The sequence below is a fragment of the Nicotiana tomentosiformis genome, chromosome 6 (assembly GCF_000390325.3).
Source record: "Nicotiana tomentosiformis chromosome 6, ASM39032v3, whole genome shotgun sequence".
Taxonomy (NCBI): Eukaryota; Viridiplantae; Streptophyta; class Magnoliopsida; order Solanales; family Solanaceae; genus Nicotiana; species Nicotiana tomentosiformis.
This window is the reverse complement of record NC_090817.1, coordinates 11,066,317-11,089,015: the sequence shown is the minus strand read 5'-3', so window position 1 is coordinate 11,089,015 and position 22,699 is coordinate 11,066,317. Positions and strand designations below refer to the sequence as shown.

At 34.3% G+C, this 22,699-nt stretch overlaps 1 protein-coding gene across 6 annotated transcripts; it reads right to left on the bottom strand.

The window, feature by feature from the left end:
* Positions 1–541: 541 nt before the first annotated feature.
* Positions 542–9,614, bottom strand: LOC104087442 (probable acyl-[acyl-carrier-protein]--UDP-N-acetylglucosamine O-acyltransferase, mitochondrial). 6 transcript variants are annotated; one of them, XM_070177104.1, is made up of 11 exons: positions 9,469–9,614; positions 9,287–9,379; positions 5,917–6,041; positions 5,738–5,846; positions 5,366–5,458; positions 5,163–5,279; positions 4,982–5,065; positions 4,491–4,595; positions 2,984–3,070; positions 2,735–2,866; positions 542–782 (listed from the first exon to the last, which is right to left on the bottom strand). In XM_070177104.1, exons 1-10 carry the CDS (start codon positions 9,592–9,594, stop codon positions 2,747–2,749), a joined length of 1,059 nt encoding a protein of 352 aa, XP_070033205.1. In that variant the 5' UTR covers positions 9,595–9,614; the 3' UTR covers positions 542–782; positions 2,735–2,746. The 6 variants fall into 6 exon arrangements, with proteins under 6 accessions (XP_070033205.1, XP_070033204.1, XP_070033206.1 ...); XM_070177103.1 differs by lacking the exon at positions 542–782 and adding an exon at positions 1,258–1,932; XM_070177105.1 differs by lacking the exon at positions 542–782 and adding an exon at positions 1,258–1,932 and having other exon boundaries at positions 9,472–9,614.
* Between the last annotated feature and the right edge of the window lie 13,085 nt (positions 9,615–22,699).

The window sequence follows — 22,699 nt, the reverse complement described above, 5'->3', positions numbered from 1 at the left end:
GGAATACGACGCAATTGAAGACCTTTTTTTTTCGTTGTGGGGGTGGGGAAGGGGGAGGGGGAGGCAGTGGCGGATCAAAAGTGTAACCTAAGAATTCACGGGAATTCATAAATATTTAACTGTGAACCGAACTGAAGTCACTATAAGAAACCATAAACTTCAAATTTTAAATCTAATTTCTGGATTCAAGAACCAACAGGTCACGGTTCAAAATTCGATGGATAATAGATTCGTCCCTCTTTCCCTGCTTAATACCAAACTTTTATCTACGATATCATTCAAACCTGTGGCGTATGCCTAAAACATCATACATTGCTCTTTTACCTATCAAATGAAAGATCTTTGAATCTAGTTTCTAACGCTTCAAACCGTTCGTCATTTAGACATTCCTACAAGAAGTTATGACCAAATTGCCAAAGGCTGAAATTCATTGCAAATGGGAAGAAACTCTTACTGAATATGTATTATTATTACTTTGCTAGTAAAAAATCTATGACAAAAAAATCTTAGTTTTTAAAGGGGATTGTCTCTATCCATATAGAAAATATCCACATATTTGTTTATCATCATTGTACTTGCAACCCCTCATGATTTGGAATTGTTATCCCAAAAAAGAATCTTAATTTCAAGAACAAAGATAAACAAAATATCTCTTCCTAACTTTTCCTCCTGACTTTTATCTTGGCATAGTATAATGTTTTGAGTTTTATATCTCTGGCATGCCACAAGTTGTTGGGGCTACTACTGCAATATAATATAGAGTCCAATGCAAGTACCGAATACTGAAACCAAAGAAAATGCAAGATAATATAAGAGTTGTGTTCTATCTTTTCATCCTTGGATGAACTAGCTAAACACTGTTTCTTCTCCACATCTGCAATGACACTATAAGATCCCATATAATCGAACATCTTTCACAAGTCATAGGAAATGGGACTTTCAACTTCAATCTTTTGATTTGCGCAAAAACAGTTATATTTTTTAAAAAAAATAAGTTATATACACTGACAGTATCAAGAACCCCCCATCTATAAATACCAAGCTAAGTTCAAATCGTACAAGGCTCAAACATGTTGACCTAAGTCGTAAATCCCTCAACCTTGCCACTTGAACTAATCACACGCAAACCTTCATATAAACCTCTATAAGAGTTTTAGCACTCATTTTTGAGGAATCGACATCCTCTAGTAGTCAAGTCCACTCTGATATAGGCAGTAAACAGGCCCTTTAAAAAGTGCAATCACAAAGTAGACCTGATTGTCCAAAGGATAGTTAACTTTCCAAGAAATAAAAATCAGTCACATTCTAAGTATCTGGGAGATCAGAAATGCTTATGCCAGATTTCGGATTAATTCGAATAGTAAATCCAAGCAGTATTGAAGTATAGTTGGTGGCTATCGAAAAAGATTGTTCATCCACACTAATGACTGTCTTCCATCAAACGAGACCAAGCAAAGAACTAAAGATACAGAGTAACAGAGATCGGAATTGGTTGAAAACTAGTATGAAAGCGGGAACTTGGTTGCAAACGTTGATGTATATCATTACAAGGTGATAAAGAAGCGGTATTGTGGTTGGAATCCAAAGCAGCTACTGTGGTCAATATCATCGCAACAGAGAGCAAGGGACTAAAGTTTTTACCGGAGGTGCAGAATAGCTCAATGAACTGCTACACTCAACGAAAAGAATCTGGAAGATGCAACTTTGAGATATGCAAACTGTGATATGATAAGCTTCATTTAGCCCATTCAGACGGATTTCTTCTCAGTTCATTAGTCCTCCATAATGAGCTTAAATAATGATTATGGTCCTTGTACAGGATTGTTCACCTTATAAAAACTTTCTTAAGACGAGCAGCATTTCTTTGCCTGTTTACAGTTTGGCGTATTACGAGATCAAGGACCATGATAGAGGTGAAACTCAGTATTCTTGCTGAAAAGTAGAAGAAAAAAAATGGTTTTTTATCCATATTTATAAGCTCAGAAAGAATCTGTAAAATAACGTATATTCTTAATTCCTCAACTAATTATAGCAGCACTAAATATCAAATGCTTGCTTTCACCTGTCATGCAAGGTAGATATTAATTGTATTACGAGGTATAGCCACTACGAATCGGAAGCCTTTCACGTTACTAACTTTATTCAGTTAGTTCATTAAAAAAGCACAAGAAAATACTGCAAGTGCAAAAAGTATTGAATTTTGCAAGCACCCAGTGAGTTCAGATGAGATGTGTAAATGTCAAGTACTGTAAACCAGGTATTCAGTAAATGTTTTGCAATCAACACATACACACTACATAGTGGTCACTAATTCTAAATACAGAAAAGATTTACTCGGTCGCGAATGTTATTGTAAGTAGAAAAGGATGCTATTCCGTTCCTTCATAAGGATACTGTGTATGCACATAAAATGCTTCTCCATTAGAATGAATTCAGGACTTGAAGTCAATGTTGAAACTTAAGCAAGAAATAGCTGTGAAGTATTTCTATTGCCAGTTTACATCAGATGGCAAAATTACAAGCACCACCATGAAAATGATTAATGTGGCCAAAAGTAGAAATCCAGGAAACAATGCAACTAAGTATAGAGATTGGTTAAGAAAACTTTAAAATGGTTGAAAAATCAGGCAACCAAGTTTCAGTTGATGCAACTCAAAGTACAGGAAATAACAAGCAGATAGTATAATATATGTTTAGGACAGCATACGAAAAGTAAAATAAACAGCAAACTTACGAAGAAAAGGAGCTAAGATCCACTCCGACTTCTAAATTTGCAAATTCCACGGCGATGTTCAGCAAAAGAATCACGTATTGACTGTACCATGCAACAGACAGCTGGAAGTAGACTCAGCTCTTTGTGTTGCTCCTGAAAATACGTTGCCTTTTTACATCATTTTTAGAAGAGGGATACTATCAATCAAATAGTACTTATTTGTTTCCTTATCAGAAAAGATCAATCAAAAAATTCAAAGCAACTCAATACCACTTGAGCAAGTCGATCTTCAATATTCCCAGAACTCGTATCAGTAGGCATAAATATCTCTCTATAAGCTGCTCTCATGCTCTTAATCTGGATACTTGCCAAGAAAATATTAAATTAAAATCAGGAATATAAAAGTTAAGGATAAAATTAGAGCAATTTAACATATTGAAATTGATAGCAGACCAATCTTTCAATAGCTTGTAATGGAAAAGGAAAAAGATCTACAATTCTTTTTTTTTTTCATATCGGAGAAATCTCATGTGGGCTGCTTGCTCATCTTGTGTTGGCGCACAGGTTCACAACTCCGGGAACCCCTCTTCCCACCTCCCAACTTAAATACCAGGCTTTGTTTGTGACAAAGTTTGTACACTTGACGTGCGCCAAATCCACACATCACATGTTTCATCTTTACAACTGAAGCAAATCCTTGGGGGCAAAATGATCTACAGATTTCATCTTATCGGACCACATTAATCTCTTTGAAACCGTTTTTGATATACAGGGAAAAAGATAACTGAGACACAAATCAGTGAAGGCTTTGTAACGTATTCTTTATTTCAAAACTTAAGAAAAAATCTCACATAAGCTGTTATATCTTAATCTCCATCTCAACAAATTTTCCAAAACGGTTTATTTGGTGTTGGCTGTGGAGTGGCTTCCATAAGTAAGACGTTTTGATAGAAAGATCCTACGTACAATACTTAAGTCTTAACATCCTCTAATTAATTTAACAATTTGTTTTTTCAAAAATGAAAACAAGAACAAATTGTTAAATTAATTAGAGGATGTCAAGACTTAACATCCTCTAATTTGTGGGGAATGAGATACGCTTTTAAAGATTAAGAATATTGCAGAAAGTAAAATAAATTGAAATGGTAAAACGTGTAAATCTCTTAAACAACATCTGACATTGTAACTTCCATAAAAACAGTATATGCGCATCCAATTTTGAAAAGGTTAAAAGTTCTAATTAAACCCCAAATGTGTTGCTTAAGAAAAAATTTAAAAAACCTTAAGAAGACAATGAGAAACGTTTCAACTTACCAGATTATGCAATATGTCACATATGTCAACCTTTAGGATCAGTATTTAAATATTTCAAAGAATTTCTTCCTCATTGGGAACATTCTTACTTAGCACATGTTCAATATATGCAGCAGCATGTCTTTTCTCCAAATGAACAGCACAGAACAGAAGCAGCTTTTTCTTATTGATTAAAACACTACCAAGTTGAAAACAAGTCATAGCAAAGGTTAGGGAAAAGGATTTCGGATTTTAGCCGCTGAGACACTATGATTACAGTAGGCAAAAGAGTTAATTACAAACCAGTATTTTAGCAGGAACTGGCTCATGATTCCACTTGCAAAATCAAAATGACCAGTGCAATGAAGATACAAGACCAGTTTAAAACCTCGAGAGCGATCCATATCACACATATATGGTTTTCCACTTATCAAAATTTAAATTCCTACATCTATTTGATAGAATGTTTTAAAATGAAACGAACCTCTGTAGCAGAGAATCCACGGCGTCTTAGGCCTTCAAGATTCAACCCACGAAGCTCAGCTCTTTCCCCCGACACCATCGTGTACTTTGGAACGTCTTGAGAAACCTGGAGAACAAAAAGATTGAGATCCCAACAGGAAACACACTGTGATCTAAAATATCGCAGTTAGCGTGCTGCACTTTGAATATCTGTGCTTTAAATTTAGCAGTGCAGAAGAAACTATTTGAAGATCTTCCACTCAAACTAAGATGTTAGAAGCTAAGCTATCATGTGGTGCAAGTTATAAAGAAACGTAAGAATCTAGCTGTTATAGATGCTTTGCTAACTTGAACCATGTTTGCATTCAGGAAGAACATTCAAACTATGAAACTACTGTTTTCTTAGTTTATCATGAGCGGAAGCCTTTAACTTTCGAAAAACAGTATTCTCCTTTTACTGGAGTAAATTACACAAAAAAACAGCTAACAATTTGAATTAGAATAGAATCTTACCACTGAACCACCTCCAATGAAAGAAAAAGAACCAATATGGCAAAATTGATGAACTACAATACCTCCTGCAGTGTGAGCATAGTCCTGCATGTTAAGAATTTAAACCATCATCCAACAGTTGGATCAAATTTTCCAGAATACGTCATGCTTTGCAAAATGACTAAAGAGGAGATTCAATGACCTCCACCAGAACATGGCCTGCGAGAAGTGTACTGTTTGCCAAAATATTGTTGTCGCCCACTTTGCAGTCATGAGCTATATGGCATGAGCCCATAATATGATTGTTATCACCAATAACCTGTTTATATAAGCTCATTAAAGATAAATATGTACTGAGAATTATAATTTCTCCAGTGCAAAAATAGTAACGAGCTAGTTTCGTACGGTTTTATCACTTGGACTTGAAGATCGATGGATGGATACATGCTCCCTGATATCATTGTTGTCACCAATCTCGAGAAAACACTCATTCCCAAACTGAAATGATGAAAATTACAAACAAGATAATGATTATATGCATTCTCAAATAAGCACCGACTACTTAAATTTGAGGGCAGGAAAGAGAGTGATCATGATGTGGAAATGGATCATCAAATTGATAGAAACCACTCTGAGCTCATAAGCCAAACCAAATAACTCAATGCGTCATAAGATGATCTAGTATAATATTGGATAAATTTAACTGTGAAGGAATTAAGATATTTCTCATATAATTTGAACTTTTTTCAGTAACGAGTTTAACTTCAGGATACCGACCTTATATTTCATGTCTTGACACTTGACACCAATTACAGCATGATGCCCAAAAATATTGTTTCTCCCGATGACTGTATGACCAGGAAGAGCATCTCCAATTACAGCACCACTGCTAAAAATATGCACCCTAAACGATACTGGAGACAGAAAGGAAGTAAATCTAAACAAAATTAACTCACGTCATAAGAATACAATTATCTCCCAGTTCAGTATTTCCGAAAATGTGGCTTCCAGGATACAGCTGACAAGCGTTCCCCAACTTTGCGAAAGGCCCGATGGTACAGAAGGGACCAATTGAAACACCCTACATGCAGAGAAAGTACCTTTAACTATTTGTGAAATGCTGATAAACATCTCCAACAAAATTGGATAAAGCTAAAATGAACCACAGATCCTAATTGATCAATCAACCAATAGATCAACTATGTGTCAATCCCAACTAGGCGGGATTGGCTATATGAAATCATCGACAGTCATTTTGTTATATTTCGCGCATATTTCAGCCCAAAAAATAAATTATGTGTCTTGTATGGCAAATTTGGGGTTCTCTAAAGTTAGAATTCTCTAATCTCACACTAGTCCCTATACTGAGATATAGTTTTTACCAGAATACGAGGACTCTTAGCAAACATTTAACCTACTGTAAGCGCAATAACGAGTAAGCCTTAATCCGAACTAGTTGGAATTACCAATATGGATAGTTTACCTCCACTTTCTTCTAAATTTAGCTAAGTCCACTAATTCCAAGAGGAAAAGATATGAAGTCCCTCGACTATACAACATTTTAAGAGAAGTACAACACCTATTCAAATATTAGAGTGCATACGATAAAGTTTCCTTGGAAAAAAGATCTTCAACTTTCCTCATCTCAAATCTTCACTAGCTAAGCTGTAATTAAAAAAGCTATAAAATAGGGCACGTATCACCAGAGCAATGGCATCGAATGTTGACGACCATGACCTATTATTCCCTATGCAGCTAAAAGTTTGAAACTTTATCCTCACATTCTCAAATTAACTTGACAAGACCGCATTGTAAGTTTATAACCAGAGGTTCCAACCCTAATCAAACACTCTAATTTTCTGCATTATACTAATGAAGCAAAACCCAAAAAAAAAAAAAAATTATAAAAGCAAAAAAAAAAAAAAAACACTCCACTATGTGCAAAAGTTAGCATGTGATAAATCTTTGACGGTGCAAAAATTATTTACACAATCAAGTCACTTATTAGGTCATTATAGGTAAATCTCTTGACAAGCATTAATTGGTAATCTATTAAAAATGGTAAGTAACTTGCTCTCACATGTTAAAAGTAACTAATAGTAATTTTACGCTGACAGTGTATATAACTTAAATTCTTTTAAATGAGTTACAGAGAACTCATATGGCCAATCCAACAACAATAACAACGACACAGTGAAATCCCACTAGTGGGGTATGGGGAGGGTAGTGTGTACGCAGACCTTACCCATATCCCGAGAGAGTAGAGAGGTTGTTTCCGAAAGACTCTCGGCTCAAAAAGACGAAAAGAGACAATATCAGTATCACCAATAGAAACCATAGGAAAAATAACATCATCGAAATGAGAAAGTAGATGCAAAACAAACGCGATAGACAGTACATAGACCCGGCACTATAGTAAACAAAAGAGTAGTAAGACACAACATTGCCACTAGATAACATCGACAAAAACCCTACAAGACTAGCCTCACAAAGGTACGAAGTAAGAAAGACTCAACTACCACCTAACCTACAACCCTAATACTCGACCTTCACAACTTCCTATCAAGAGTCATGTCCTCGGAAATATGAAGCCTCGTCATGTCCTGCCTGACTACCTCTCCCCAATACTTCTTAGGCCGTCCTCTACCTCTTCTCGTACCCTCCAAAGCCAGCCGTTCACACCTCCTTACCGGAGCATCTGGGCTTCTCCTTTGTACGTGTCCGAACCATCTGAGTCTCGCTTCCCGCATCTTGTCATCAATGGGAGCCACGCCCACCTTCTCCTGAATATCTTCATTCCTAATCTTATCCATCATAGTGTGACCGCACATCCACCTCAACATACTTATTTCTGCTACTTTCATCTTTTGGATATGTGAGTTCTTAACATGCCAGCACTCAACCCCATGCATCATGGCCGGTCTAACTAGCGCTTTGTAAAACTTACCTTTGAGTATCAGTGGCACTCTCTTATCACACAAGACTCCAGATGCTAACCTTCACTCCATCTACCCCACCCCAATATGGTGTGTGACATCCTCGTCAATCTCCTTTCCCCTCTGAAAAACCGACCCAAGGTACTTGAAATTGTCACTACTTGGTATGACCTGTGATTCAAGCCTCACTTCCACGCCCACTTACCTCGATTCAGTGCTGAACTTATAGTCCAGGTATTCCGTCTTCGTCTTGCTCAGCTTGAAACCTTTAGACTCAGGGACCTGTCTCCAGACCTGTGATTCAAGCCTCACTTCCACGCCCACTTACCTCGATTCAGTGTTGAACTTACAGTCCAGGTATTCCGTCTTCGTCTTGCTCAGCTTGAAACCCTTAGACTCAAGGGCCTGTCTCCAGACCTCAAACCTCTCGTTAACACTGGTTCGCGACTCATCAATCAGAACTATGTCATCGGCGAATAACATACATCATGGCACCTCCCCTTGAATATGGTGTGTTAACGCGTCCATCACCAGCGCACATAAGAACAGGCTGAGCGCAGAACCTTGGTGTAGCCCCATAACAACTGGAAACTGCTCAGAGTCGCCTCCTACCGTCCTAACCCGAGTCTTAGCCCCATCATACATGTCCTTAATTGCCCAAATGTAGGCAGCCGGCACGCTTTTTGCCTCTAAGCATCTCCAGAGAACTTCTCTAGGAACCTTGTTGTACGCTTTCTCTAAATCAATAAACACCATGTGCAGATCCTTCTTCCTCTCCCTGTACCGTTCCACCAACCTCCTAAAAAGGTGTATAGCTTCCGTAGTAGAACGACCCGGCATGAACCCGAACTGGTTGTCGGATATAGAAACTGTCCTCCTGACCCTCGCTTCAACCACCCTCTCCCAAACTTTTATGGTATGACTCAGTAATTTGATACCCATATAATTGTTACAACTCTGGATATAACCTTTGTTCTTATACAACAGAACCACCGTACTCCACCTCCACTCTTCCGACATCCTCTTCGTCCTAAAAATAATATTAAACAGCCCAGTCAGCCACTCCAAGCCTGCTATGCCCACACACTTCCAAAATTCAATCCGAATTTCATCTGGCCCGGTCGCTCTGCCCCTACTCATCTTACGCATAACTCCAACGACCTCCTCAACATCGATGCGCCTGCAATCCCAAAGTCACAGTGACTCTCGGAATGCTCCAGTCCACCTAGCATAGAACCAATCCAACTAGTTTGAAATTGAAGAATAAATCCATTGATTAACTAATTAGGCAAAAAATAAATGCTGCTCTTGACATAAAAAAATGCTAAAGACTTGAGATTTTCATGAACAGAAAGGCATAAAGATACAAAAGAATGTAACTTTACATCACCCAAAATAGCACTTGGATGAATAACTGAAGAGGGGTGAATGAATCTTGAATTTTGTTCAGTTGCATCAGTGACTTTCTCTTCCTCTGAAGCATCTGCATAAAAAGAATTAAAAATTAAAATATAAAAAAAAGCATAAATATTTTAAAGAGAAGGAGAAAAGTGGGAGTTTAAGGAGTTTTACTACAAGTGACTGTGGAAGAAAATCTGCGCAGAGTGAATACTCTAAGAGCAGCAGAGAAGCGACTGCGAGTGTAGAGAAGTGAAGACATGACTTCGCAAAATTTGGGGGTCTCTTTCGAATTTTCATGTATTTATTGGACCAGTCCGAGAAATAATGGGCAAGTGCACTAATAGCCACTTTTACGATTACTAATATTCTGAATATTTAAAATATAGTCTTCTTTTTTTTTTTTTTGGTCTGTACAGTCATAATTTTTATAAAGCGGCAGAGATCTGTTTCGGGACCTCAAGTATAATAAGTTCAAAGTTTTAGCAATTCGGTTTAACTGCAATTTTGTGATAAACCATAAAAAACAATGCAACATTAATTTTCTTTGTCATGATAATTTAAGTTTTTATAGTATTTTGACTTGATAAGTCAGATAAATTAAGGTAGGTTAATGTTTGAAATTTATAAAAGATTTGTCAAGGTATTCATGAGAGAGGAGGAGGAGGAAGCAACAGCGAAATGACTAAGATTTTAATACATTATAAAATATGATTATGTTCCAAATAGTAACATTAAAAGTGGCTACTTGGTACGATTTCAACATTAATCCTGAATTTTGACTATATTAATAAAAAATTTTACATGAACAACTCAAGTTCTTTTTCTTCAATTAATTAAAGAAAGTAAAAGAAACTTCACCTAAAGACTACAATTCTAATTGTGATTTAATGAGACAAATAATGTTTGATTGTAATATTTTTTTATTTAAGAAAACCAATTGTGTTAGAAATTTAAATTGTTGAATCGTCATACCTTTTTTTTTTTTTCATTTAGTATAGACATTAATATTAGGGTTGCAACATATTGCTTAATATAGCCGTCAATATGGGTTTGGCCCGATAGGCCGGCCAAACCGAACCGTAATTTAATAGGGTTGGCTAAGATTTTTGGAGCTCCTTTATAAACGAGGCTTTTAACCCCGCCCAAATAAGCCAGTGGCCCATGAGGCTTGACCGAGTTTGGACCGGATAGGACCGTGGGCTTAATAATGTATTTAATTAACAAATATAAGAAATTAAAAATAACAAAAAAAGTAATGTAATCTCAAACTGGTAATATTTTTTCATGCGAATATAAATATTTTTTATTCTTAAAATTTTAGTTATTTCTTAATGTTAACTAATTAACATTGCATATAATTATATATTTAGATAAAAATAAAGATGTTAAGACATCTTTGATTCACAAGAGGGTTCAAATGTACTTAATGAAGATGATCTTAGTGTTGACTATGCCATGAGTACCTTAAAAATATTTTTGAGTAGTTTGTTTTGAGCATTGAATGAATGAAATATTGTCCTCCATTTTTGTATTTTGAGTATATATTTGTGTTTTGCTAACATACTACATGAAGGTAGTTTTTTTATCGCTCTTGCTAACTTAATATATATAATTATATATATACTAGTATCTATGAACGTGCGTTGCACGTTAATAATGACACGTGATGATTTAAACATTTATTTATATGAAGAAACAATAAAATTTAATTAAAGAGATAAATTTTATTAATAATATTGCAACAATCATCTAAATGCCGGAAAATATTATTACATTAGCATAATACATGAATTTAAAATAAAAGGACATCATTAAAACTTACACAAATGATTAATTTTGTCATGTTAGTTAGATAATTATATATAATAATTTAAAAGTATTTAAAGTGATGGTATCTTAACGAACACTTCTTTGTGGGCAATATTTTTTTGTGTATGTTTCCTCCTAATGCATTGGTTTCTCTGCCTTAACCAGAACTCATGTTGTCGATCTTTATATCCCTCTTGAAAGTGCAACATACAGTTGTTCGTGCAAGAAAATATATTGCGATAAATATAGTCGAAAATTTAGAATGTTTGTCCTTATACTTTATTTATTATATTTGCAAAACATAAACATACTAAAAATTATTTTCACACAAATTTAAAAGGACATTCCTTAGTTTCGGAAGACGAAAGTTGAATTCAGGGATAAGAATATACTTAGAAGCACATTAACCAGTATCGTAATTTTTGCATGTATGACGTTATTGTAAAAACTTCTATATACCATATGTGTGCTATTACATAAGTGTCACGATCCCAAATTCCTTCTGTAGGATGTCATGAGGGCACCTAGTCTCTAAGACTAGATAAGCCTATCAATGCGGAATAATAATAAATATCTGAAATAAATAAACTACAATTCAAACAATTTCAACTCCCAAAACCCGGTAGAAATAAGTCACAAGCTTCTAAGAATTTATTCTCTATATCTATATACATCAGAGTCTAAAGGAAATAAGGAAAACAACATAGTAAGATAGAACGGGACTCCGGAGTCTGCGGACGCTGGCAGATATAACTCGAAGTCTCCTCGTACAGCTAGTTTACTGATGCGTGGTCTGATAAGATGTACCTGGATCTGCACAAAAATATGTGCAGAAGCGTAGTATGAGTACACCACAGCGGTACCCAGTAAGTGCCAAGCCTAACCTCGGTAGAGTAATGACGAGGTCAGGTCAGGCCCTACTGGAGAATAAATAATGGCATGGTAAAATATTTAAACAATATTATAAGATAAAATGACAATAGAAATGAATCAAGTAGTATGTCACATTTAATTACATCAAATAATGGCAAATAAATACCTCGTGGAAACAAAACATAATTCTTTTCAACTTGAAGAAAATCACAACAATAATCAAAGGCAACTGCGGCCATAAATCAATATCAACAAGAGCACTCCCGAGGTACCGCCTCGTAGTCCCAAATCATAAACAAATTCATAATATCTCATTTCATTATCTCACCGCGGGAGCCTTCACAATTTATTTGAAAGAAAATATTTTTTTCCCGAAATAGCATCCCGCGTTTTAGTCACCCTTATCACACCGCATGACTTCTAGTAGTCCCCCCTACTAGCCACGCGTATCAAGCCACCCTTATCTCACCGCATGTGTTTCAACACCCAGGCCTTATACCACCGCATGTGTATCAATATCACAATATATCACAATTTGCACCTTAGGTGCTCAAATAATTTAACTTGCCAAAATAATTCAACAATAAAAATATTTCACAATAAAGAGCTTATGTCACATTTAATTACATCAAATAATGGCAAATAAATACCTTGTGGAAACAAAACAGAATTCTTTTCAATTTGAAGAAAATCACAACAATAATCAAAGGCAACTGCGGCCATAAATCAATATCAACAAGGGCACTCCCGAGATACAACCTCGTAATCCCAAATCATAAACAAATTCATAATATCTTATTTCATTATCTCACCGCGGGAGCCTTCACAATTTATTTGAAAGAAAATATTTTTTTCCCGAAATAACATCCTGCGTTTTAGTCACCCTTATCACACAACATGACTTCTAGTAGTCCCCCTACTAGCCACGCGTATCAAGCCACCCTTATCGCACCGCATGCGTTTCAACACTCAGACATTATACCACCGCATGCGTATCAATATCACAATATATCACAATTTGCACCTCAGATGCTCAAATAATTTAACTTGCCAAAATAATTCAACAATAATATTTTTCCACAATAAAGAGCTCACGGCTCATGTCAAAATAATTCAACAATAATATTTTTCCACAATAAAGAGTTCACGGCTCATGTCTTAATAATTCAACAATAATATTCTTCCACAATAAAGAGTTCACGGCTCCATCACAATGAGTATAAAAATATTCAGGAGTAAATAATTTAGGAAAATAATATTTCAAAATCTTTAATACGTTGCTTCAATATCAAGTTTAAAAATGTCAAATACTTCATATTAATAATATTTAATTTCAAGAAAATCAACCTTCAAATAATGCACAGAATAAAAGAAACCAAGTTTTAAAATAATTAGTAAGAAAAGATCAGACAAATTTGAAGTATATATCTCACATCAATGATGAAGAATATAACAAGATAAAATAATTTAATAAATGCGCAACAGTGATCTACACAATTTAAAAACATAATCTTTCACAATTTAGCCCGTGTACACACTCATCACCTCGTGCACACGACTTTCAACACATTTCAATAATCACATCAATACCAATCCTAGGGGAAATCTCCCCCCCCCCCCAAGGTTAGACAAGCCACTTATCTCGACTTGCTCCAATTTAACCAAGTATTATGCTTTTTTCTCGATTTTTTCGATTTCGATCGACTCGTATCTAGTCATAATTAATTCGATACAGTCAACAAATTTTATAGGAATCAATTTCATAAGAAAATATTACACTTTTCAATAAAATCCAAAATTAGCTCAAAAATTGTATGTGGGGCCCACATCTCGAAATCCGGTAAAACTTATAAAATTCGACAACTCATTCAATTACGAGTCCAACCATACTAGTTTCACTCAAATCGGACTCCGGATCGACACCAGAATCTCAAAAATGTGTTTCTATGAGATTTCTAAAAATATTCCAAATTTCTATCTCAAAACACTAATTAAAATGGTAAAAATTATGATATATTCGTATATATTGACCAAATCCGAGTTAGAATTACTTACCCAAATATTTTTCCTTAAAAATATATCAAAATCGCCTCTTCTCAAGCTCCAATTCGTCAAAAAAGCAAATGGGACGAAGTCCCTTGTTTTTATAACTTACAGATTTGTTAGGGACCTCGATTTGTCAGGGACCTCGATTTTGTCAGGGACCTCGATTTTGTCAGGGAGTTCGATTTTGTCAGGGAACTCGATTTTGGCAGGCAGTCCGATTTTGGCAGCATTTCTAGCAGAAAAATTACAGCAGCTTTTGCAGCAACTAAGTCCCACTTTTGATTTGTTAACCATCTGAAACTCACCTGAGGCCCTCGGGACCTCAACCCAATACACCAACAAGTCCTAAAATATCATACGAACTTATTTGAAACCTCAAATCACATCAAACAACGCTAAAATCACAAATCATGCTCCAATTCAATCTTAATGAAACTTAGAATTTCCATCTTCTACATTCGATGTCGAAACCTATCAAATCAAGTCCTATTGACCTCATATTTTGCACCCAAGTCATAAATGACTGGCTTCCAAATGAAATTCCGATCACACTCCTAAGTCCAAAATCACCATACGGAGCTGTTGGGATCATCAAAATTCTATTCTAGGGTCGTTTGCACAAAATTCGACATCCGATCACTATTTGAACTTAAACTTAATTTTTCATCAAAAATCCATAGCTCGGGCTAGGGACCTCAGAAGTTGATTCCGGGCATACGCCCAAGTCCCAATTCACGATACGGACCTACCAGAACTGTCAAAATACTGATCCGAGTCTGTTTGCTCAAAATGTTGACCAAAGTCAACTCAATTGAGTTTTAAACCTCAAATTCACATTTTAATCCATTTTTCACCTGAAAACTTTTTGGAAAATTTTACGGACTGTGCACGCAAGTCGAATAATGATAAATAGTACTTTTCAAGGTCTTAAAATATAAAATGAATTATTAAATTTAAATATGATGTTTTGGGTCATCACAATAAGCTATTCGGCGTATCTACGTTTTTCAGTAGCATGACAAGCATATTTTTCTTCAAAATTAACTTATATACAATGGAAGATCAATTTTAACTCAGTCTACTATATATACAGTGACACTAACATAAGTAAGAAATAAGAAACATCACAACAAACATGTATGGTAGAGGGCTATTTGGTATTAAAGTATTTAAGTATTTTTCTTGGTAGTAATTATTAGTATCATTTTCTGTTGAGTCAAAAGCTAAAAAATATTTTGTTTTTACTATAAAATTTTGCAATCAACCTTTTATTTAGTTGATCAACATATTCATTTTTGCTAGCTAAGATATCTTTTTAATTCTATCATGCGATTTGCACAAATTGTATTTTAATCTAATGATTTTTTTTTAATTAAATGCACTATTATTACCATTGGGATTGATAACCAAGTGTTCGGGAAGACCAAATCATCTTTTATTGGATGCTCTTCTTCGTTTCCGACACGAAGCAAGAAAACACTCAATATTGGATATGTTCTTACTTTATATTTCTTGTTAGTTGAATCTTTTTCGTTGAGGCCAGAAGTATAACTTTGGTAAGCTAGCTTTTACAGTCTCTGCTTTTGTCGATTTTGGAATCACTGGTAGTACTTGACAGAAATCACCTCCCAAACCATTAATTTTTTACTAGACGATTCATTAATATTCAATATATCTCTAGAACTCCGGGCAATTATTTCGATTGTTTGACACTTAGTCATAAGTTATTCATCCCATATCATCAATTTTGATTTCCTTATAAATTTTAGCATCATTATTCTGCTTTGATATATTTGTGATGGTTATTTAAATTGTTTGAAGAGGTATATCAAATCTAAAGTGGGTGGTCTCATAATAAAATCGTTATTTGTACACCACTTGCTATTATTGCTAACAATGCCATGCCTCTTGATATGATATTTGCAAGTAATGCATGACATAGAAATATTTTTTCGATTCTGCCGGAGGCATCTACAAAGAATAATTCCGCTATACCATAGTCGACTCTTTATAATATAGTCTTGAAAACTTGTTCTTGTTTAGGATTTAGCTTTGATTGTGCTTCCTCAGACACTTGTATAATATTTTGATTCTTAATAATATACTAACCTTTTTACTTTGTGTTCTAGCGCTCTTTTTATGGAAAATATTTATGTACCCTGAGATTTGTTTTTAACTTGAAAAAGAATTTTACTCATGAATTTAAAAAATAATTGAATTGGATTCTCTTGCTAAATAATTAATTAAAAGGTTTAATTGTTTGATTTTAACATAAAAAATAATTTATTCTATGTTGATTCAGATCTTAATATTAGTTCATCTCTTGTTTTGAATATTTAATCTTAATTATATTATTATCCACCATAAATTTTATTTTCAAAGAGTAAAAATTGATATGACATTTCACTTTTAGATTTTTATGTTTGTAGAATCATTAGTGGTATTGACTCTTAAGACCATTTTTTTTCTCTTTCTCACAAATTATATTCTTAAATATTTTCTTAGTTGTTGTTTAATAATTGGGTATTTTACACAAAAAAATTGATTAAAAATATATTATTTGAGTAGGAAAATAGTTCAAATATAATATAAAAATATATTATCATGATGGTATTTTTTTCTCTCAATTTTAACTCTTTATGCATTCTATTTAATATTAGTTTTATTTTTTCTTCGTATTGGATATTATGTAGTGGTAACGTATTGCTAATATGGAGGATTTTTATGAAAATAATTTTATTAAACCTTCATACATATTTTAAATAAGAATTTAATAGACAAAATTTTATTAATTTTAAAATTTTATATATTATAAATTAACATAGAAGATATTGTAGTCCAAAAAATAGGTTATTGCAGTTATGTCATTTCCCTATGAGTTCTTTCGTTTAATATTTTAGGGCAATTTTGATATATTAATATTGTATTTATACGTTTATAATAATATAGGCTCTCATTTTTCTAAATGGATTTGGACAATATAATACATTCTCTAATTAAATTAGTAATAGAACATTATAATACGTTTTCAAATTAAATTGGTAATACAATTTTTTAATAAGTATATTCTAAAAGTAATATGATTACTGGACTAAATATATTTACTTGTTCAATTTTATATGGATTAGAGAACCCGAAAATAATTATACTGATATGATTCTTAAAGGTAATCATGTAGGAATCCCTAACGTGTAGTATTATGTTCTAAAACTAATAGGATTATAAAGTTAATATCTAGAATTTTGATTATGTCCTTTTATTATGAGTTATTATGCTTAAAATTATAATGTTATTTTTGTAAACCGATATATATATATGCCCTAAAAGTATATTTTCAAGACCCTCCCGCTAAATCGCGCTATCACTGTACATAATTGGCAGAAAAAAAGGGACCAAGCAGCCATTGCTCTTCTATGAAATTCCAAGGTTATTTTTTAAGTTTTCTCTTCTTCCAACATTGACTAGTGCACAATGGAGGTAAGCATATAGTATTTTAATACATTTTTATTTGTTGACTAAATTTTGGGGTACTTTTTACTTTTGAAGCAGAGGTGTTCAACGATTAAAAAATTTTAGTTTTATATTTGCTTCTTGCTTTTTGATTTATAACGCAAATTTACAGTTTCAGTGAACTGATTCTATAGTTGGATTACCAGAAATTTTATTTTGAATCTAATATGCCATGTAATACTTATGTGAGGCCTTTATTTAATGACATCTGGAATTTGTGGGCCCATTTTTGTCTCCTTTTTAATGTCGTTTCTTTAGTCAAAGCAAATGCTCCTCCCACTTTCTCTTTCTTATTCTTTCCTTTTTTCGTCTGTTAGCTCCACATTTCATACACTATTGGTGTATCTTTATTTTAATTGGGACCTTGGGGAGTTTCTCTCGCCCCGTCCAAATTTGTGTAGATACTCTACCAATCTTATTTTAAAAAAATTCAGAGGTATTTTTTATCACCATTTTTATGGAGAAAGAGAAGAGCAAAAAGAGGATAGAGGAATTTGAACAAAAGATAGCAAGAAAGGAAGAAAATAGACTTCTTCTTTTTAAAAATATTTTATGGGTTTGATTTTTGAACCTCTTTGAAAAATAATCAATTGCTTGAGAGAATAAGAATAGAGAACGAATTAGTGGGCATTTGGACATAAGAATTGTAAAATTTCGAAAAAACTTGAAAAATATTTAAGTGATAATGGTATTTGAAAGTTAGAGTTGTATTTGAACATGAATATAATTTTGGGTTATTTTTTAATTTTTGCAAGTGATTTGAAGTGAAAATTTTGAAAAACAACCTTTTGGAGTTTTTCAAAATTTCAAAAATTTCTGAAATTCATCTTCAAGTGAAAATTGAAGATTACATGGCCAAACGCTGATTTCGAAAATAAATTAATTTTTGAAAAATATGAAAAAATTGTATGGACAAACGGCCTCTTAGAAACCTTGAATTTAGTAAATGGAAACATTGAGTTAAGGCAGTTGCACAAATTTGGAGGAGAGAGTCATAGGGGGCTGGAAAGTGGCTAATTTTTGCTGAAAGTGGGACACAACATCCACTTGGCAAAGATTTAAAGGAGTCTCATATAAGTACTTTCTGCCACGAAATAGTTGGGTCACATACAAAATAATATTTCTCTTGGATTACTTAATGTTTTTATAAAATTATTTCTTTTGATGGAATTAAAAAATACAGGTGTTTAACAGTATGGCGATTCGACAATAGGAGTTTCAAGAAGCCATTGTCCATGTGGTGATATTGGGTGCTTTATTAATGGAGATACAATTGTAGGAACTATTTCAATTTCAAATGAAGAACTTAGAAAAGAGAATGTTATTGATATTAGTGATGGAGATTTGAAAATAAGGAAAGTGTTTAATAGTGATGATGAAGCTTGCAATTACTATATGAATTTTGCTAAAACTTTTGGTTTTTCAGTAAGACGTGATCACCATTTAGGAAGTGCAGAACATCCTATGGGAATTTATAAAAAGGATTATGTTTGTCATCGAGCTGGTAGCCCTCGTCCTCAAAAGGTAGTTGAAAAAGAACGACAATGAAATCTAAAATCGTCGAGATGTAACTATAAAGCCAAGATGTTCATTGCCAAAGATATATTTGATGGCATCACTCGTTGGACAATGGTGTATTTTGATAATGTTCACAATCATGAACTTTTGAGTGATAAAGAGATAAGATTTCTCCCCGCTTATCGAAATAATAATATTATTGATCAAACACAAATTACACTTATCGAAAGGGAGTAGATCTAGGTCAATTACCTGTCACAGAAAAAGATATAAGGAACTTTGTTCTATCAAAAAGTTCTACTAACATTGAAAGTGATGTCCTGGGCTATTGAAAATATGGAAGGGTTTTGATGTGTGGCCAAAATATTATATTTTTAGTACATTACTTGCCTTACATGTTATTAGTTTAGTGATTAATTGTGCGGCGTTTGAGCTAAATAATGTTGTTTTATGTGTAGGAGCATCGGAAGAAAAGCAAAAAATTACGTTGTTAATTGTTTTACATGTTGTTTTAAAGTTGCACAGAAAGAGGACAAAAATACGAAAAAAGAGCACAAAAACACAAAGTACTCAAGCATGGCTACAAGCCAGGCGTAGCCAGCTTGGCCGCGCTACAAGTCTGGCCTCGCGAAGTCTGTAACCCGATGGTCAAAAGTCGCGAATTAAAATACTCTGACCCGAATTTGGACTCAAGGACCTCAACCCTAGCCTATAAATACGCCTTAAACATGTCTAAGGGAAGTGGGACATTTTTTAGAATGGATTCGACCTAAGAAGGCAAGAACACACTAGGAGCAAGGCGGTGAATTCTTCTACGAGTTTTTCACTTCCTTTTTCCTATTTTCATTATTGGTTATGAATTCTAGTATTGTAGTTTTGCATACTATTATGAATAGATAATTTTTTATCTAGGGTTTTGATGGAGCCTTTTGTAGGATAAAGTCTTATTACGTCTGTATATAATTGAGCAGTTGGATTTCTCAACTTGTTCAACTACGTATTTATTGTTGTTGATTGAATTACCATCAATTGACTATGCCTATTTAGTATGTATTGATTGAAAAATAGTACATATTTAGGTAGTTGTTGAACAACATCACTCCTAACGTATGTGAGGAATCATTACGGAGGGTTTAAATGTGGTATTACGAATAACAAAATATTAGATCGCGAGCATTTAATTAGTTCCAGCTAGCGTAGTTTGAAAGAACATGTCTAGTAAATTGCGGTAGTTGCTCGGAAGAGAATTACGACACCCGAAGTACTCACGGTCGGTAGAGAATACTTAGGCGAATTTATAGAAAACGTAGGGAGAAGGATTCTGACAATTGGGAAAATCATAACTCTAGACCTCCTTAGTATTGTCTCAAATTTCATCCTTGTTAGTTGATAATTTTAATGCTTTATAATATTTGTTAGTTAATTACTAGAAATAAAAATCAAATCTTTATAATTAGGAAATTGTTTGAACTTGTGTTTCTATGTGATATTGAACAATTGTAGCTAAACCTTAGTTCTCTATGAGATTCAACTCCGAACTTGTAAACCTGATTATATTTGCAATGACCGCTAGACCTTTTAAGAGGCATAGTTGGGCGTGATCAAATTTTGGCGCCGTTGCCGGGGATCTAACGGTGTAGCTGTAGTTGTACATATTGCTATGTTTCAAGTTTGAGCTTTTATTTTTTTTTTTTAGTATTTTATTTTTTATTTTTATTTTACTTATTGATTTGAGAAATATGGCATCTTGAAATTATGGGAGTTTCGATGTTGGTAATTCTACTATTGATATTCCTTGTGCTTATGATGGAGGAAACCAGTTGTGGAAAAATTATCAAAATATTCCCGAGAGAGAGTTATGTGCACCAACTCAATCTCGTATGTGGAATGTATGTGATGTTTGTGGTGGTCAAGATGGTCACTTTTATGGTTGCGCTTGTATTTCTTATCCTCCCCCAACTCCTTATGAAGATGGTTCTACTTTTTTTTGTGAAGTTAATAGGAACAAATTGCCTGGGAACGCTGAACTGAAGGATATCATGGATACGTTGAAGAGCCTTGTAGAACAATATGATGGGAAACCACTGCAGATACAAAGGCAAGAGGCAATTGTTCATGACTTGGAGGTCTCAAGTGAGTCAACTAATTGAACCTTGTAAAGCGCAACAAGCTTACATTGTGGATAGTAGCCAAGAAGAGCATGAATTAGAGGTAGAAATTGCCATTATAATGGAGGAATTGAGAGTAGAATATGACCAAACCAACCAAGTAGAATTTGATGGTGTCGATGTTGAAGAAGTGGTACTGTCACGATCCAAATCTCACATGTCGTGATGGCGTCTATTGCAATACTTGGCAATCCGATAACTACAATAAATCACACATTCTTTAAATTTGAAAACATAATAAAATAAGTTTAAGAGTAAAATCTTATAAATACTGATACAAAAATACCACGACTCAATACAATATTTCCTCTAAAATTCGGGTGTCACTGAGTATATGAGCATCTAAATAATATAGTATGACTGCTAAATACACAGTCTAGGAAGGTAGAATAGTATAAACAAAACTAAAAGATAAATGAGGAGAGTTAAAGTTTGCGGATGCCAAAGCAACTACCTCGAGAATCTTCGAACTGATAAAGCTCCAAAATAAGCAACTAGCATACCCGGAAGTACCTGGATATGCACACGAAGTGCAGGGTGTAGTATGAGTCTAACCGGCCCAATGTACTCAATAAGTAACAAGACTAACCTTGGGCTGAAAGTAGTGACGAGCTCAACATGTACGGTCCAAATATAGAAATAACATTATAGAAATGTAAACATGCTTTCAAGTTCAACAGTTTAAGCTCATAACAGGTAAAATATGCCAAGTGTACTGGAATGAGGAATGATACACCTCTATATCTTCATGTCAATTATGCATGTTAATTGTAATGCAATGCAGTGATAAAATCATATGCATACTCTCTGCGTATCAACTCACTCAGTCCTCTCATTCACTCAATCCTCACAGTAACTCATTTCTCACAGTCACTCATTCCTCCCAATCACTCGGCACCCGCACTCACACTTAGTAGGTACATGCGCTCACTAGTGATAAGTCAAACTCCAGAGGGGCGGATCCTGCCCAAACGCTATAATAAAATAATCATGGCATGAATCAATGATGTCTGCTGCGGCGTGCAGCCTGATCCCATAAATAACTTTACAATCAGGCCCTCAACCTCACTCAGTCATCAATCTCTACAGTCTCTCGGGCTTACAATGTCATAAAAATCAGTCCAAAACAATAATGATATGATGTATCAATAAATGGAAACAGAGACTGAGATATGATATGCAAAGGATAGATATGACTGAGTACATAATTACCAATTAAGCAAGTAATTCAACAGCATCACGACCTCTGTGGGTCCCAACAGTACTAGCGTATAGCCTAAGCATGATTTCTAACATGAATCATACCTCAACTTCTCTAACACATGGAGAATATATGGATAGTAACCAGATTATTTGACTACACAGTTTCACGGAATTGATTGAATCATAATTACTACGGTGCACACCCATACGCGCGTCACCTAACATGTGCATCACCTCAACACCAATCACACAACTCATAAATTCAGGGATTCATA